Source organism: Sphaeramia orbicularis, chromosome 17 (assembly GCF_902148855.1).
Source record: "Sphaeramia orbicularis chromosome 17, fSphaOr1.1, whole genome shotgun sequence".
Classification (NCBI taxonomy): Eukaryota; Metazoa; Chordata; class Actinopteri; order Kurtiformes; family Apogonidae; genus Sphaeramia; species Sphaeramia orbicularis.
Window position 1 is genome coordinate 38,644,042 of NC_043973.1, and position 20,054 is coordinate 38,664,095.

The 20,054-nt window shown below is 36.4% G+C and overlaps 1 protein-coding gene across 4 annotated transcripts in view; it reads left to right on the top strand.

Annotated features, from left to right (window-relative positions):
* The first annotated feature begins 11,199 nt into the window (after nucleotides 1–11,199).
* LOC115436977 (transferrin receptor protein 1-like) overlaps nucleotides 11,200–20,054 on the top strand; it is a 45,624-nt gene continuing 36,769 nt past the window's right edge. For all 4 annotated transcript variants that reach the window (XR_003937889.1, XR_003937890.1, XM_030160014.1 and 1 more), the window contains exons 1-3: nucleotides 11,200–11,341; nucleotides 18,065–18,114; nucleotides 19,716–19,953. Coding sequence is in view for 2 of the 4 variants with exons in the window: in XM_030160014.1 (XP_030015874.1) it covers nucleotides 18,082–18,114; nucleotides 19,716–19,953 (271 nt within the window). In the remaining 2 variants the exon portion in view is untranslated. The remainder of the gene's footprint in view (nucleotides 11,342–18,064; nucleotides 18,115–19,715; nucleotides 19,954–20,054) is intronic.

Sequence of the window (20,054 nt, forward strand, 5' to 3'; positions counted from 1 at the left end):
TTAGACATAAGGAACCACACAGACACAATACAAAAAAAAAACAAATTATACAACAAACCTACAAACCTATTAAACCCCCAAAAAAGAGAAGGAAAAAAACCCAAAACACAGCAACAACAACAAAAAAAAAAAAAAAAAACATAAATAATGTTATCAACTTCTCTTTACAATGCTCAGGGTTAATTAAGAGTTAATATAATGTATACTAACGACAAATTTCGCCGTCAAAAGGACATAGGAGACAGCAGGACACTTTTGTTGACAGTAGAGACAAAAGGACTTCACTGCTGATAAAACAAATTAATTTGTCCACAAACAGAAAACTTAATCTTTTCCAACTTTAAAAAGAAAAGTAAATCATGCACCCAGGATATGTACAGTCAGTCCAGCTTGTATTTACAAGGCTGCAAATTAATACTGAAAGAACAAGAACTCAAACTATGAATCATGAAAGAGCTGCAGCATCTGAAACTGACCACAGTGAACATTTGACAGTTAAACAGAACCACAGTGCTTCAGTTTCAGACTCACAGTTTGTCATGTCTTTTCTTTGATTTGCTGGTTTGGTAACCCCAGTGTTTTAAACAAAAACCAGCTCAGGAATGTTGTCAAAATCAGCCCAAAAAAAACAAATGGTACTGGCTTGAATGACCTTGATCATTTGTATCAAGCCAGAGCCACTCAGAAGACGGAGGCCATTTTGGCAAACCCTCTCCATCCTCTTCATGCTGAGTTTCAGCTTCTTCCATCGAAGAGAAGGTACACTTCCACCTGCAGAGCCAAATCAAACCGATATTTCAAATCATTTGTCCGATCTGCTGTTAAGTTTTTAAATAGCCTGTAGACGAGCCTGTTGGGAACAATGCACAATGCTATGATGACTTATTACCTCCGCCAAGGAGGTTATGTTTTTGCCAGGGTTTGTTTGTTTCTTTGTTTGTCTGTCTGTTTGTCTGTCCATTAGTGTGCAACATAACTCAAAAAGTTATGGACAGATTTTGATGAAATTTTCAGGGTTGGTTGGAAATGGGATAAGGAAGAAATGATTAAATTTTGGTGGTGATCGGGGGTGGGGGGGCCCACGGGGGGGGCGCAGACCACAAAATTTCATCAAAATCTGTCCATAACTTTTTGAGTTATGTTGCACACTAACGGACAGACAAACAGACAGACAGACAGACAGACAAACAAACAAACAAACCCTGGCAAAAACATAACCTCCTTGGCGTGGGGGGGCCCACGGGGGGGGGCCACTGATCAGCCTTGGCGGAAGTCTGCGCTCTCCGAGTGCTTCTAGTTTATTTATTTATTTATTTACTGTATTTACCTCCGCCAAGGAGGTTATGTTTTTGCCAGGGTTTGTTTGTTTGTTTGTTTGTTTGTTTGTTTGTTTGTTTGTTTGTTTGTTTGTTTGTTTGTCTGTCTGTTTGTCTGTCCGTTAGTGTGCAACATAACTCAAAAAGTTATGGACAGATTTGGATGAAATTTTCAGGGTTTGTTGGAAATGGGATAAGGAAGAAATGATTAAATTTTGGTGGTGATCGGGGGGGGGGGGGGGGGGGGGGGGGGGGCACTGATCAGCCTTGGCGGAGGTCTGCGCTCTCCGAGTGCTTCTAGTTATTGAATGTATTGTATTTATTGTACTATGTGAGATTGATTGTTTTGGTGATATGTGAGATATGTACACTTCTGTTGCAAATCAAATTGCTCTTTGGGGACATTAAAGATTTTTCAATTCAATTCAATTCAATGTATTGTGATTGTCTCTGTCAACTCACCGTATATTTTTTATTAATAATAATAATAATAATACATTTTATTTATAGGCGCCTTCCTTGGCACTCAAGGACACCGTACAGTAAAACAAGAGAGTTAAAAACAAACAATAAAGCAGAGTAAAAATAAAAGGCAGGTTAAAAATTTGGACAGTGCAATTGTGTTCACAAAGAGAAAGAGGTCCTAAACAGATGGGTTTTCAGTCTGGATTTGAAGAGAGGAAGTGAAGTGGGGTTTCTGAGATCCGGTGGCAAGGAGTTCCAGAGCTTATTAGTAAGTTGTTTTTGTTTTTATCAATTACTAGAAATTTCAGGCGACCCCATTTGAATTCAAGGCGTCCCCAGTTGAGGTCCCAACCCCAAGGTTGAAAAACACTGGAGTAAAATCATTCACACTTAAGATTTTTTTTTAAAATTCCAGCCTAACATTGGAAAACTCAAATTATTTTTTACACTCCTCATGCATTATTGTGTTTTATTTACATGTTTTAAGAATGTTAGGGTACCCAGACATGCTGGTTAGGTTTTGTTCCTGGTGTATAAAGTTATAAATTTTATTGTTGTATTGTTGTAATAATGTAATACAACAATGCAATACATCTGATCGACAGTAACATCAATAAGAGTGACCACTTAATTTGTCTGTCCATTTATCTTGTCTTATGTCTGTCCTGTCTCACTGTCCCGTCTTATGTCTGTCCTATCCTACTGTCTTGTCTTATGTCTGCTCGCTCCCACTGTCTTGTCTTACGAGGGCCGTTCAATAAGTTCATGGCCTCACCCAGAACAGAACAACACAGACTGATAATTTATATTTTATTTTTCAACATAATCTCCATTTACAGCAATGCACTTGGTCCATCGATGTTCAAGCATCACTATCCCATCATGAAAGAATGTAACATCCTGTATTATAACAACCAGTATTTCTGGGTGAGGCCATGAATTTATTAAACAGCCCTCGTATGTTTGTTCTGTACCACTGTCGTGTACCAATCTGCCACTTTGTTAAGTCTCGTCCCTGAGCACTTTTGTTTATATGAACCCCTCCCTCTATGTACATATATACTAGCAAGGAATGTAGGTCAATTGGAGTATAAACTTGAAATTGTTACTGGTCACTTGTTAAGTATAAGCTGTAATTAATAATAAAGTTGTCCCCTGAGGAGGAGGGGTGGTGGCGGGTCAAAAAAAAAAAAAAGTTATAAATTTTATGTGGGTCTCAGAAGAACTCTTGGTTTACTTGCAGGTGTGTGTTTTGGTTGTGTGGACTGCATGTGTCAGCAGCCACATAATCATGGTTTTGTGAAAGTGAAAACCTCCCACAGCTACAGACCAAACCTGGTTGACTGGTGCATTACACTCTTTTTTCCATGCTGACTAAAAGCCAGAGGAGTGAACATTAACCCTCGGATTTTGGCAGAAAATCTGCTCTGTACTGGAATGAATTATTCTCTAAATACAGAGTATAATAAAGTGAATTATAAAACTGACTCGTGCAAAGGTTAAATGCTTGAAATGATACACAAAAGGAACTGTTCTCACAAACTTCCCTTGTTTATTGTGATTTTGCATTTCACCCAGAAGACAGGTGTTCATTGCTGTAGTTCTTACTTCCCCTGTGATAAAACAGTAACACACAGTAACTTGAAAACACCTGCAGTTTCAACATGTTTTAAGCACCTGTGGTTTAGAGGGTATAAAACTAATAAAACCAATCAAACCTTCACTTGAGGAAGTAAAAGAATAAAAAAAAAAAAAACAAAGCTCTCTCTTCTGTCATTTGTGTAATTATGAGTTTACTGTGAGTGACAAAGTACACAGCATATGGTGTTATTAGCAAGTTTGTTTTCTCTCATTCTGCAACAGAGAACTTTGTCTACATAAGATTAGAAGTGCAGCTGTGACTACTGTGAGACCATTTGATTTTCTCAAGAAGTGGATGTTCACATCCTGCAGAGTCTAATCTCATAATTGACTTTTCCAAAGAAACAAACAGATTTGAGTAAATAGCTTTTGAAGAGGACAGAAAACAGCTTTTTAGTGAGATTTAGCTGCATTATGGGAAACGGAAGATGCTTTTCTCACTCGCATACTTTTGATTTCCTGTAAGATATGTGAGTTTCTATCTTCCTGCAAAGAAAGAGTTGCCAGAACACTTTCTAGAATCGATCCTAGTCTTCAACAAATGGTTCTACTTCCTTGTATCATTCGGTGCGTGCACACTGAAAATAATTTAGTAATCAGGAAGTCTGCAAACAATTAAAAGGCCGTAGAAATGTGAATATTTAAGGAGACAGTTTTAAAGTGTCCAGGGGAAGTACATTTTAAAGGGAACTATAATGTCAGAACTTCTCTCCTCTGTTAGTCTAAAAGTTTGTGTAATAAAAATATAAGAAATATGCAAACTGAACTAATAGGGGCTCTATATCCTCCTGAGACCCAGCAATCCATTTTTGTCCTCTGTAGGGGACAAAATTTTTACTTAAAAAATGCTGTCCATTGCCCTATCAGCCCACCCGTGGGCCGAAAAAATTATATTAATATTCATCTACTATAAAAATATAATAAATCAGGACAATGAATGTTTTTTTTTTCAACTTTTGCTCAAAGTTTAGACCCTAATGTTAATAAAAGTACATCAAAAGTGTATTTTAGTGCAAACTTTAACGTTCAAACATGATTTTTAATCTTTGTGGGGTGAAATATACGCTTTTAAAAATCTCCGACACGAACAATTAATTTATGCATATCATCGTCAATCCAGCCGAAAAAAAAAACAGGCAAGGATAAAAAATTCCAATTTCTCTTTTAGTTTGTTAAAGTTTACTCAGGCATAGTAATAGATACAATATTTTAAACAATGGGAATAGATTCTGTGAGGTCTGTAAATGTCCATAGACACCAAGAACATCCATATGAACCTTATTATTGTTCGTTTACTTTGGGTATGTCTTTTTAGGCGTTTTTCCCCTGAAAATATGGTCAGGGTTTAACAGGTTAAAAAGAAAATAAATGAATAAAACTCATTTTAAAAATGTATCTGAAAAAACTGTTCCATTATGCCGTTTCCAATCAAGACAATAGTTTAATGTAAAAAAGCTAAAACTTTAACTTTTCTGGGTCTCAGGAGGATATGTAAGGAAATGTTCAGAACTGTGAAATATGTGAATGTCTTTAGCTGAGGTATATGTAACTTTCTCACCTCAACTGTAAGGTGTTACACAATGAGTTTCAACAGCATGGTTTGGTTTTGAAATCTGTCTTAACATGCTCTGATTAGTAAGAAAATGTCTTGCTATTTCCAGCGACAGTCAAAAACTCCACCTTAAAATGAATGAAACGTCTCCTGGTTATTTCTCACAGGTGGATCATTGGTGCTGTGCCATGAGTTGTTGCAGCTCCATAACCCTGCTGCTGTTTACTTCAAACATGTTATCCCACTGTTAACAAATCAACCATTCAACACAGCCAAGGGCATTATTACATGCTTAACCAGTCTGAAAACAGCTTTTTAAATGTCAAGTAAAGATTTCAGAGACAATTAAATCCACTCTGCCATTGGCCTCTTTGGTGACTTTCACATTTTTGGCAAGAGAGTGCATGAAACTACAGAAACCAAGTGCCGTAAAAAACACTGCTGATCTTTCAAAACACTAAATCGCCGACTGTGACACCGCTTTTTAGTGACCAAAACCAATCCCGTCCACTGCTTTGTCAAACAGAAGATATGTGGTTTAATCTTGGCTACATACATGCATGTTCTATAACCCAGCGGTGTTGAGCTTTTTGTATGTTACTATATGGAACTAATGATTAAACTCTGTCCATGTTTGGAATGTAACCCATAAAGACCCAGTGCTACTTTTTGTGGTAGTTCCCAAATGATTCTTTCCTCTATATAAAACCTTTTCATGCACAAATTATGAGAACCTTAATCAAAATTTTTTCCTGACTGTTTTTATGCCTCTTTAGGCATGAAAAAAACAATGCAATTGAAAATTTTCTTCTGAAAAATAAAAAATAAAAAAAAAAAAAAAAATAATTAAAAAAAAAAAAAAAAAAAAAATACATAAAATAAAAATAATAATGAAAAAAAAAAAATTCTTATGAACCTATTTTTCATGAAGTTGCAAAAATGTCCATTGAGCTGGATACCACACGTTTAATTTTTGACACACAGAAACATGTATTTACTGATAAATTGTGTGAAAACTATGGGGAGGGCTTGTGATTCTGGGGGTTTATGCTCAGGAGAGATCTACATAATGTTACCAATTCATGTCAGAAAAGATATGTAGTGTCTTACAACTTTAATAAAGATATGTGTAAAAAAAAAAATAACAAAAAATAAAAAATAAATAAAAAACGAAAAGAACAACAAAACTCATGAATATACAAGAGAACAGCTCTAGAATAGCTGTCCACTGAAGTGACCAGTATGCATGAAAGGGTTAACATTTCTTAAGTGATTTGTCACCATTTATTATAAAATATCCTCCGTATTTTACATTTTTCCAGTAAAAATCAGATATTTCCCAATATTTCATGTACTAATCATATAGATCACAGGTGTCAAACATGCGGCCCGGGGGCAAAAACCAGCCCACCAAAGGGTCCAATCTGGCCCGCAAGATGAATTTACAAAGTGAAAAATGCGAAAATTACCCTGAATATATTAACAGTTAAGGCATAAAGCTAAAAAATAACAGCATAATAACCCAGAAATAATGACTCCAAATGTTCTTCTTAGTTTAATGTGAGAAAAATAATATGATATTATGCCTCTAAATAATGGCAACACCAATTTTTTGTCTTTGATTTATTGCAAAGAACATTAAATTCTGATATCCTTTAACAATAAAATGCCAATAACCTGAACAAATATGAACAACGTGGAATGTCTAAAGAAAAATAAGTGCAATTTTAACAATATTCTGCCTGTTTTGTGCCTTGGTAGATCTGATCTGTAATGCACATGTAGAAATCATAAGTTGAGGCATAATATTGATAAAACTGTACTTATTTTTCTTCAGAAATTTCAGTTTTTTCCAGTTATTCACATCTTTTTTGTTTTGGATAGAAATAGTTTCCTCATTTAATGTTATTTTTTGCACTAAAAAATTTGGAGTTGTCATTATTTATAGGCTATTATGCTATTATTTGACTGGTTCGGCCCACTGCAGATCAAATTGGGCTGAATGTGGCCCCTTAAAGAAAATGAGTTTGACACCCCTGGTATAGATGTTAGTTTTCTTCTTCCCACTCATTTTTGAGCAAAACATATTGAATCTATTTTGTTTTTACTGGTGTACATGGCAACTGCTATTTTGTCTTGATCACCTTTGTTTACTAATGTATTTGCTCTGCCATTAGTTCCTTGTACACAAAAGATGTTTGATTTTTTTTTCTTCTGCTCAAAACAAATAGATGAATGAAAAAAAGATGTTCATAAAAGCTCAGATTAAAGTTAAGGGTTATTATATCAAAAACATAGAAAATGGAAGAAAAAGCGACTTTTTCAGTAAAATCTATCATTAACTGAACATAAAACAAGTATTTCCATCCACTATCATTTATCCAACTCCATGGGTTTTACGGATGAATCAATGTTGTAGGGGATAATAGTGTTTCCATGGTAACTACAAAGCCTCTGAACGTCCAAATGGGTCATACCTGATGACCATGAAAAGATGACAAACTGTATTTTAGACCAATTATTTACATGAATTGATAGGATTAGTGGATCAACAGGTATTAAACTATTTATTACTATTTCAGTAGTTGGTTTTGGTTGCTGGTGGTTGTTTGGGTCTTTATGGGTTAAAAACAATGAGGTGAACTGACACAAAATGTGGACAATGATGCTGTGGGAAAATTATTATAACCTGAGCTAAGACCACCCAATGAATAGTACACACAAAATACATGTTAGCGCAGTGGCACCAAGCATAAACATGTAATTACCTGAAGAAACCCAAAAGAGCAATTATATAACACTTAGACTCTTCAATAATCAATAATTAAGGTAATGGTAAATAAATGAAATTGCCAAACCTGCTGTCAACAAAAAAAAAAAGAGCCATGTTTACTAAGATTTTGTAATAATTTACCACTACTGGCGACTGTTTTGCCTCTGCCCACCACAAATGCCCAATCACAGCAATGTCTGGGTTGTCAACCCTGTCTGTATGAACACAGCACTGGGTGATGCTATCATTTTATAATCAATTTGTTCCCATTTAAAACTGATGGCATAATAGTTTGCTTATTCAGACGTGTCCAAAAAAATTGCATGGAGAAACACTGACATACTACTTTTAACCCATAAAGACCCAAACATCCACTGGCGACCAAAAGCACCCACTGATCTAAAATGTTTAATACCTGTTGATCCACTAATCCTATCTAAACATGTAAATAATTGGTGTAAATGCAGTTTGTCATCTTTTCATGGTCATCAAATATGACCCATTTGGACGTTCAGAGGCTCCGTTTCCATGAAAACACCGTCATCTTCGACAACATTATTTCACCAGTAAAACCCATGGAGTCGGATCAATGACAGTGGATGGGAACACTTATTTTATGTTCGGTTAATGATATGTTTTGAAAGAAAAAAATATGTTTTTCTTCAGTTTTCTCTGTTTTGGATGTAATAAAACTCAACTTCAGTCTGAGCTTTAATGAACATCTACATGATCAGTAAATTAAATATAGGAAAATATCACTTAAAAATGCAAAATACAGAACATAATATTACAGTAAATAGTGATACATCCCTTAGGAAAGGTTAAAAATAGAGTTAAAAACAAAATCATTTGGGAACTGACACAAAAGCAGTACTTGGTCTTTATGGGTTACATATCCCTTGTAAAATACTGAATAAAGGGCCTAGACTTGTGTGTCAGACAAAAGCACACCAAAAAAGTATAACCTAACTGGAAAAAACTAGTGTCTGACTTAGTCAGCACAGTGGTGACCAAACTAAATAGGTCTTCTTTCCTTTCCTTAAGATAATATTTCTACAGCTGCAGCGACAAAAAAAACACAAAGAACACCTTGTGGACTTTGGAGCCTGAAAATCCAACAGTCTAATGCGCAGTGGTCAGTTTGATGTTTGTTCAAGGTAAGCAGCAGCATGTCGCCAGTTTGTCTGTAACACAATGAAGGTCATTTAAGGTAACTCATGTCCAGATGAAGTCCATCTTCCCACAATAAAATGTACACATGACAAAATCTAATGAACTATGTATATTATGGTCTGCAGTTCATAGAAAAGTACTATATAAATGTAAACCATTATTATTATTATTATTGTTATTATTATTATTATTATTATTGTGGTCTGCATTTATTCATTTTTTGTTGTTTGGAAAGGTTATTAGGATAGAGGGCACACACGACAGTATTTACATGTAAACACCTGTACACCTGTGAGTAAAGGTCAGATATACTATAAAACCACTCAGTAGTACTCAGTAGTACAGTAAGACAATACTCAGTATTGTTATAATTAAAAATCAGGGTTTTATTAGGATTATCAATATACACCATATCAAAAGAAGAACTTTATTGATAGCAGAAGTAGTTGGTTGATATCACGGAGTACCTTTCAACTCTCACCATACTAAAAAAAAGACTGTTCTTTAGTTTCTATTCCCTTTTATGTCCCATCATAGATATCAGATATTCAAGTTGTACAAAAATAAACTAGCTGCCTATATCTATTTTTAGATGATTGTGGGCCAATATTCAAAGAATAAAAATAAGACATGTCCAGCCTGTCACTGACATAAACAATAGTTAAATGTATTTTCACTATGATGAAATCTGTTACATCACATGTGCAGTCTTATAAACCATTATAATAACATACATTTAAGTACTTCCCATAAAATGCAGATATGAACCATTTGGATATTCGAAGACTCCGTAGTAAACATGTAAATGTGTCATCTTCTGCGTTATTGATTCACCAATAAAACAGATAGAGTTTATTGAATGATTAATGATAATGGTAAATGTAGAGAGAAAATCAATTGGAAGTCACTACAAAATATTTCCAGGTGTAGCCCATATATTATCACTGTGTAGCAGCTCAAGAAATACAACACAAACATTAAGACATATATTAAAAGACAAGAGGAAATATCTAAGACACCTGTAGGCCTAAATCAGACTAATCTGAAGTAAATAAAAAATAAACTAAACATAATATACACATTGTAACAGCAGTTGCTGTCTGTCTGTGCTATCCTTCAATCCTCTTCCACACTTCTCTAAGCCTTAACAGTGTCACTTATACATGGTCTTAGCTCTGTAGAATGCAATAATGTGCTTGATAGTATATTTCCCAATAATGCTCAAAAATAATATCATGACTAAAATAGACCAGCATCCAGTGAGTAATGTAGGTTGTTTTGGTTTGTCTATGGATCATTATGTGGAATATGAAAATAATATTGTATTATTACATTATATATATTATAAAATAGTGTGTAGAATACTGGATTTTATTTTTTTCTGCCATTAATAAATCAAACTAAGGCAAAGAAACAAGTGTCTATCAGTACTTTGTGAATCAAAACTTCTTTTATGGTGAAAGATTAACAATCTTCATTAAAAAATTAACCAATAATCTGTTATTTTCTAGGGCCCATTTCAGTCATGAGCCCTTAAGAATCATCATCACTACCCCACTGTTTGAAATATGGAGATAAATATAGCTACATCACCCACTTTACCACCTTAAGGTGTTCAGGAAGAGCACCTTCAGCCACAGACTGATTCCCCCTCAGTCCAGGACTGAACAGAGTAGGAGGTCCTTCCTGCCGGCAGCTATTAAACTTTTTAATATTGCTGTGCGATAATTATGGTATGCTGTGCATACTATGGGTGTTTTGTTTTATTGTATTATTTTACATTACTTTTATTTTATGTATTATATATTTTTATAAATCTTTTATTTTGTTTTTAACACTAACATTCCATTGTTGGTAGTATATGGGATGTCTGTTGTGATGGGCCGGTGTGTTTTTTGTACAGCTGTTGTTACCAAACAATTTCCTGCAAAGGATCAATAAAGTATCTATCTATCTATCTATCTATCTATCTATCTATCTATCTATCTATCTATCTATCTATCTATCTATCTATCTATCTATCTATCTATCTACATCAAATTACACAATTACCAAAAGATTTCATTTTTACAGTCGTCATTTCAGTTACACTCCTCATACCTTATCTCCTAAATATAATGTAAATACTCAACATCACTTTTTCATCTTTTTGACAAGTATCAAAAGCCACGTGTTCCAGCAACTGTACCCCGTAAAGTTGAACTATCGCGGGATTTGAGACGCGAGCTTCCCCGGAAGTGACGTAGGCTACGTCGTCAAATCAAACGATTGGCTATATATCTAGAGAAAGCAGCGTGGTGTGTGTGAAGGTCGAGCCGGTTGATAGAGGCAGATAGGAAGGCAGCTGAAAGAGGGAACATACCTCGTGTCCCGCAGTGTCTGTGAAGTCCTCGGCCCGGTTTGAGCTGTGTTTGTAACAGGGTGAGTTTATTATCCGCGACTAATTGTTAGTAAAACTCGGGCTCGTGCGATGCTAACAATGGGGCTTTTGTCTATACGGGACAGTTCATGTGTAGTCAGTAACTGCATTATGGGTTAAAAACAGCCTTTTTGGGGGGGGGATATGTACATAAATGCCATTTTAAGCTATATTACACTTTAAAATGACATTACCTTTGACACGGAGGTCACTTTTTGAGTACGAGGTTGTCATATCATGGCGAGTAACCGTGCTCATTGATGGCCACCTGTCATTGGGAACACGTTTCTGTTTCATCATTCATAGATATGGATGAGTAGTAGCCGCGTGGGTTCGGTTGCTAAGGAGGGCGCCATTATGAAGTAAGCCTCCAGTCACGTTCAGTCCTGACAAGTGATCTGCAATATGCTGGTGTTAAATACAAGTAGCTGCTGCTGCCCGTTCGCCTCAATGACCCTCCTGCTCAGGGTAACCGTGTCAGTAGGTAGACATTACATCGCCCTGTTTACTGACCTTGACCGACAGCAATAGGCAGCTGTATAGATAAGCTATCTTCACTACAATGAGCATAACCTCTAGTCTACAAGTCATTCAAACACCTCTCCAAAGCTCTACCATAGTTGTTGAAGCCTACGGTTATTTAGTGACCATAATCCCTTTTGTAAATGTTACAGCAACTGACATGTGGTTGAACAGGAAGTAAGTTCAGTTATGACCTTAAGGCAACTGTTGTCTGTAATGGTAGTTGTATGACGGTGAAGACAGCCTGCAGGTGAACAGGCAAGTCTTGACTGTTGCCTGTCGTCAGTATTCATTTCTGTAGAAATCCATTAATCATTTTCTCTTGGTTTTACAGTCACACAGTAAAAGGCTTTTGATTGCATATGAAACAGTGCATAATCTTGTTTTAGAATGAATGATATGCATTACTTTTACTGTCAGACTTAGACTTAGACTTGAGGTATATCTGCCACAAAAGGCAGCTCTATACATGTGTACCCTATAGTGCCACCTAGTGTTAAAAGTCACTGTTCTGTGATTAAAAATATCCCACGTTAAAGGTGATAGCAGGTCATTGTTCTCCCTGAATAGAATTAAACTGCATCCTTTATTGCGGCGTATGTCAAAAATTGAAAACGTTCTGCTTCTTAAAGAGTACTTGCACAACCCTAGTAAATAGGATTTGCTTGCCCCACTGTTCTACTGCTGGTTCATTTTTCCCATGAGCTACTTGGAGCTTTTCCCCCAATGTGACTCTCATGTGATTTGCAACTGCACAATGACTCCTCCGCGCCCCTGACCCCTCTCTCTCGCTTGCTCCTATTCCCCAGATTATTGTTCTTGGTTTCTCACCATCTCCTTTTGTGCCTTCAGCATTTCTGTTCACTTAGCATACTTGGCTGGAAAGAATTCTGATGTTAAAAATCTACAGGATTGACTAAAAACTCTGATTTGGTGGTTGTCTTTGAATGGAAAGCATTGGCACGTGAACTTAAATATAAACTGAATTTTCATATTCTTCACAGTATTTTACATCGGTTTGTGCAACCATTTGTTGCACAAACCATGCAGTTAAATGTCTATAGATGGATACAAAAACTATGTACATACAAAAATTATGATGTAACTTCCTCACAAACACAATTCCTGTTAATGTGTGTCTTTACAGTTGGCATCTATTGACTAGTTGGACTGTGTTTCCCGCTCTGTTGATTATATGGTATTTTGATGCTTGGCACAAGCATCAAAATGTGCTGTACCAGGGAGAGGATCAAACACAATTTTAGTTGCCGATAAATTACTCAATAGAATGCAGAAGCCACAAGTATATTTTGATCATGTTAGTTCTAACTTGTGAGAAAAAATGGTACTGCAGCAGCAGGTTGCCTTTTGCACCATCACCTGTTTATACAGACAAATGGTGCTAAATATTGCTGTTTAACAAGTGATAGCAGAATCCTTTAAACACATTTGACAGGTCTTTAGTATCATCATAATAGTTATTATGGTTATAGCGGATGTTGTTTTTGTTCCACTGACTAGTAATAAGAAGTTGTTGAGCTGTAACTGAGGTTGATAATTTATATTGTAGTAGATACTCATTAGTCTTAAGGGCATGACTATTTTTGGGACTTAGAATTATAGACCATGTTTATTTGCTTCAGCAGAGTTCATGTGGTAAATAAATATTATGTTGTGTGGTTTAACACTAGCTTTTTACTTTCTCCATATAACCCTTGACTGAATTCACAGGATGATATAATAATAATAATAATAATAATAATAATAATAATAATAATAGTAGTAGTAGTAGTAGTAGTAGTAGTAGTAATTTGGGGCAGGAAAAAGCTGATACTTGATTAAACAGCTAAATCAACCCTACAACAAAAATTTTGACGCAAATCTACCTGTGTGAAATTAACTTTGAATAACTAAACTGAGTGTTACACAAACCATAAAAGTCTAAGCATAAAAATAATTTTACCACTGTTATGTTCCCTCAATACCCAGATTCTGTGCCTGATATTTGCTATTCCCTAATGGTGCCAGCTCCTGCAGCGCTTAGTTTGTAAAAGCTCCTTTTGGTGTTAATTAATTGCTCTATTGCTAGGTATAATGTTACAATCTCTTTGTCCCTGTTGAAGTGTTTGGACACCCTAATGTTAATGCTTAAAACACTTTATATGCTTCAGATGTTCTTGGCAATGCCTTTGCTTTGCTAGTATTTCTATTTATAGTGCCTGCATTTATCTTAATTGTTGGTCCTGAGAACAGGTGACAGTGACTGGACATTTACTTTGAATGCCAGTCAGTGTTTGACCCCAAAAGGCTGATGGTGTTGGTGACATCTAGGTGAGATTTGTCCAGTGTCCTTTTGAAGCTTTGACAACCAAGCTGCAGAACAGGCCGTTCCTGTCAACGCTGTTCTCCATAGGGCGTGGTTCAAATTTACTCTTATTATCTCAACTGCACACACATCTAAACGTTTGCCATGGAATGGAAATATAACACGTACGTCTTCGTCGACATTTGCAGACTGCTCAAGGCTAATGGGTCCTCCAAGGATGTAAAGCACATGACCTTAAATGGAATATTAGTGTTTTAACACATATATGAATGTATTTTGACTGACATTAGTTATATATCCATCAGGTTCTCCAGCTAAAACGGCAGCTAATCTGATTAAAGTATTAGCTTTGATAAGGCCTGGTATGTTTGGCATGTAAGATTATAGACAGAGCTCTGCCCACCTTAGAGAGCAATTAGCTTCTTGAAGCAGCTAAGTCTTATCTGACCCCACTTTCTGTAGTGTTTCTTTCCTTTCGTGTCTTTAGGTTGCATATAAAGCAAGCTACAAGCAATACAAGTAAGAATACTTGGTTATGTTTAGATTTTACTTTGTAAGAACTGTGCACTTCACTCTGGCTTGTATTGCCCTTCAGGTTCCAAAAGTCAAGGGTGCTCTCAGGCCATCTGAGACCAAAGTAAGTGCTAAAGTTAGCTGTGCTTTTTAATGACTAGAATAGCCAAAGTGTTCTCTGAGCGACATAGCCTGGCTGTTCTTGCACGTGTTTGCCGTCATTTGTTTTATTCAAATACATGTACAAGGTTAGGCTTTTATCTATGCTGACCTACAAGCATGCAGTTGGATATGAGCAAGGCCAAGTTTCGGCTACAAATTAGACCAAGCCTCCCTGCACTTTTGTGTCCCGTTGGCATCTGCACACACAAGCCTCCTCACGCAATGTCCAGTTTGGGAACTCTCACACTCATTCCTGTGGCACTTGCAAATTGGCCCACAGGGGTCATTTAAACAGTCTGAGTGTAATATGACTGTACAGTGCACACCATGAGTACTTCACAGCACGCTTTGGTCCTTTTATTTTCAGACTACTTGGTCTACATTTTGTTACTTTGTTTATTTGTAACTTGCCACAGACAGAAAATAAATAGGGCCCCTGATGGACATTGATGGCTAAACTCCAAATTGTTACTGGTCTGTCTGGAACCCACTGAACAATGCTGGGTTTTCAGTGAACTATTCAATCCAAAGTTCAGGCAGGTTAGTAGAGGTTTAACCCCTAAAGGTAATTCATGGCTTTCAATAGTTGACTTTTCGGAGATTTAGCATTAACCTACTTCAGAGGTGATAAGACTATGGCTATTGGAGAACTTTTGGCCTGTTTCTTTCTTGTCAAGGTCAGACATGTTATGAGAGGTTGTGCACTCACCCTGAGCATCCTTAGACTTACTAGAATCAGGATTAAGGTTAGTTCAGGCCTAGACTTGTTTCTAAAGTCTTTAGAAGGTACTTCACTAACATACAGAGAATAATCTGAAAAAACCTAATATCAATTCTTGTAGAGTTGTCTTGCTTAGTTATCAAGGAAAATGCACATGTAACTGATTAGTTTTAGGTCAACTCAAACATGTAAAACAAAGATATTTGACATCTATGTATTACATGTAGTGAACAAAATGCAAAAACTTGGTACAAAGAGTTGTCAACTGAGTTTCAGGAATGAGTGAATAGGATTTCCACATTGTAGAGTTTTGCATAATCAAATAATATTTGTGCATAGATATCCTTGAAATCATCTGATTCCACTTCACTGTAACCAAGGACACCAAACTGCCTCTGTCTCACTAACCACCCATCCCATTTCTCACTCCACGTGTTTCGACTTCATCTGAATTGCTATTCAATGTGAAAAAATCCTTTTTGTTATTACATTGATATAGCTGCTGTTATGACCCTGAGTCATAACGCCCTGGTAAACTCCTAGTCCTGGGCGTAACACTGCTATGTTACTATTATGTGTACATCTAAATAAATAGTCAACGTATATTCAAAATGTGGATTTTTCATCAGTGCTATTTAGCAAGATCTGTACCAGTCTTTTTTTTTTTTTTATGCAGATGTAAATTAATTTGAGATGATAGAACCATGTGAATGGTAATTTTGATGAATGTCTTATGTTGATTGTTAATGTGATATGAACATTTGCAGAAAAAACACTGCAAAACAGCACCTGAAATGAAATGAATAAGAACACTTCACACACACATTTCAGATTTTCCTCATATCATTTAGGAAAGAATGAAAATTGGGTACACATCAGTGAAAGTAAGTGGTGATGTTAAAGATTCTTTGTTTTATCAACAAATAATGTTAATTTGCTCTCAGCAACAATTTACATAAATACATAGCAGATGAGGCTTGGATGACACATTTTAACAATTAAAGAAGACGTGAACGATTATTCCATGATCTTTAAAGAACTTTTGACATAAATGTAAAGAAAATTCATGACCTAAACCCGGAAAACTTTGGTTGAATTCTCATCTAGATGGCCTGGAGTGATCTGTCTATAGTTAAGCAATAAATCCAAACAATGCACAAGAAAGGGATGCCACAGTTTTTGTGTTGCAGTAGTGTTCATCTTTTTTTTGTTTTCTCTCTCTCCCTAAAGGGTGTAAATGTCACTGCAGTAGAACAGTTGCAGTGCTGTGGTGCAGTCATATCAGTTACAGTAACCTGTTCATTTCTAGTGGCAAAAAGCTTAGCTCTTAAACCTTACTGCAGCACAACAGATGAGTTTTCTATTTTTACATGTTCTGTATGTTTAGGTACCATTAGAAACCATTTAAGTCTTTCATACATATTTGACACTGTTTTATACATGATGAGCTTATCACAGAATGGTGTGTTTGTCTGTGATTTAGAAAAAAATAAAATATTGTTGAAACTTATTGATCTTTTGAAGTCGTATAACCAGTATTTACTGGTAATAATCCACTATGGAATTCTGCATTATACTGACACACTATCATGAATATGAACACACAGTTGGGTTCAAGAGATGTCAGTGTAAAACTTCATCATTCAGAAACAGATGCACAATGCCATGAGCCCTGCCTGTCAGTATTCAAGAGTCAAATGACAGTGGAAATTTACTGAGTGGTTAGAAATTCTAAACCGTAACACTGCCTCCCCTATACCTTTTTTTTTTTTTTCACATAATGCAAAACGTAAAAGACTGCAAGAGTGGAATGTTTTATCAAACTTGTGAATGCAGGTTATTGTGGAGCAAAAATGATTTCATGTAGATACTTTTTTTAGTATGTCTACATTTAGATGCGTCGTGATAGATTAATTTGATTCATCTGTCCGTCTTTGGGTGAAGCATCTTACAGCGTGTGCCCTCCCTCCTGCAGATCATCACATGCATGCACTTACTCCACTGGTGGCAGATTAAAGTATTTAAGAAAATATACAGAAGACTTGTATGTCAGGTCCTGCTGTTTTGTTATATTGAAACCTTGCTGTGTTTGGCTTGTCTATAGAATGGAAACGAGTGGGAAACTTTTTTTTTTTTCTTTGTGCGCGTTACTGTATTGCTTTGGCCTTAGAGTTCACATGCAGGTATGGAGTCCTTGTGGGATACTGTGCTTTTGTGTCTTGTAGACAGTACTTCCTTTCTAGTTAAGAGCAAAGGAAACGCTGAGGATGTTTGGATAAGAGGTGGGATGTGTTCTTTGGAGACTTCATTATTCTGAGAAATGGAACAGAAACACACTGTACAGTACAGAAATGAAACCTTGTGTAACTTAACATTCCTTTTTTGAAGTGTAAATATCTCAAATTAAAAGATGGCTGAGTGCAGGTAAAAGTCTCACGCATAGCCCATTGAATGACTTTTCTCTTTTTCTTTCCTTTATAGATTCCAGAGAAACAGAAATGGATCAGGCAAGGTCTACAATATCCAAAATTGTGAGTATTATTGCACGTAAAAGTTTCAAGTCTCATACAGTTCTGGAGGGAGAAGATATATATGTGGTAGTCAATCATGAAAAAACTATATTATGTGCCAGTGCCAACTCGCCTTAGCCCCACAATGCCCACGGGGGTGGCCGGTTCAAATCGCGCTCCGTCCTAGTCATGTGATGTTGTGTCCTTGGGCAAGACACTTCACCCTCCTTGCCTCCAGTGCTGCTACTCATACTGGTCTAATCCTAACTTGTCCTGTCCTCAGTGACATTTTCAGGCCTAAACAAGTTGAATTAACTTTGAAAGGCAGGAACAGCTGCCATAGATAAAGAAATGAAATTGACATGGTGGCCAAAGCGTTAATGCTGTAACCTGGCAATTTTGTGGAAAACAAGACTGATGTCCATTGTCCCCTCCCATAACCTTTGATTGGATTTAAATCCCACCGCTACTTCGCACAAACCAGTTTTAACTTGGATTGCGCAATTTGCCCCTGCTCACTTATGCATGAAAACCTGGGTCTGTAAATTTGGACAAATATCCACCAATCCCCTACCTACCAACATCCAGAAAAGAAAATTCCAAAAATAATTAAATGCGGAACTGGAGGTAATTTTTCAAAATGTATAGTGTTTTTTTTTGATACACCCTGTATTTAGCCTTTATTTTTGATATTTTGACCTAAAATTTCCATTTTATGGTACTAAAGAAAAAAATACTGATGTATCTGTGGCTTGAATTTACATGGAACTGAAAACAATACTGACGTAGTATATGTGGTTTGAATTTACAAAGAAAAGGTAAGAACGAAAGTAAGAAGGGGCTTTTTTTGTCTGCACATATAAAGCCTCTCATATCAGACTATGTGGTGCTCAGGCTAATGACGTTCATTTTGTCTTCTGTTTATGTAATAATGCTGTTCTCTTTTTTTCTCTCTTTTGTTCAGACAAGGTATAGTTTTTAGATGTTACCTGCTTGACAGTTTCGGCTGTGACTCCAGTCTTCCTCAGAAGCATCATCCGACGTGCTGCTGACGTGTCATTTATCAGCTGTTCGGCTATACCTTGTCTGAACAAAAGAAAAAAAAGAAAACGGCATTATTACGTGGTGTTCAATTTCAGCGATCACTGATCATTGTTTTCTTAGCTCAGAAAGTAGCAACAGTAAGTTGATTTTTGTTGTAGTCTTACTGGACCTTTTTGTATTGATGGATAATATGAATCAAAAGGTGAGTTCTGTGTCTATATTGGTCTGTGATAAGGTTGTTCTAATCATCGTGTGTTTAGGTCCGAAGCCTAACCACAGTTTGTCTTGGGTTTGGCATCGTACAAAATATGCCTATACTAATTTTTCAAAGCACTTTTACTTCATGATTACTACAACTTGTTTTTCAGCTATAGAACTTCTAAAGGAAAATGTCTGAAAACAGTTTTTGTGCACTGGTGAGGTTTAGTTCTAAGGTTTTGGATGTTGTAGTTGTGTCTAATATTGAAGTTGCTCATTGATCTCCGAGCTGGCACTACAGTAAACCGGTTCACATCAAATATGTTTCAATAGTTTTGGCTAAATAATGAAACCATACTTCTTTTTGATTCCTTTTTTAGTTTAATGGGGAGCCTCACTCCTACACACGTTTCAACTTGACCCAGAACATGGAAGGCGACAACAGCCAGGTGGAGATGAAGCTGTCATCTGACATGGATGAGGAGGTGGGGGGAAACGGCACGGCAGAACACCTCAATCACAACTCAAACCGCAAACCCTATGTGGCTCAAAAGCTTGGACGCACACCCAAGAATCTGTGCTTCATGGCAGCTGCAACACTCCTCATCTTTATCATTGGTAAGAGAGGCCAGTTCCAGTATATTTGGACTGAATCACAGCCAGTCTTTGGAATTTGTCAAGGATCAATCCTGGGACCACTGCTGTTGTCATCTGTGTCA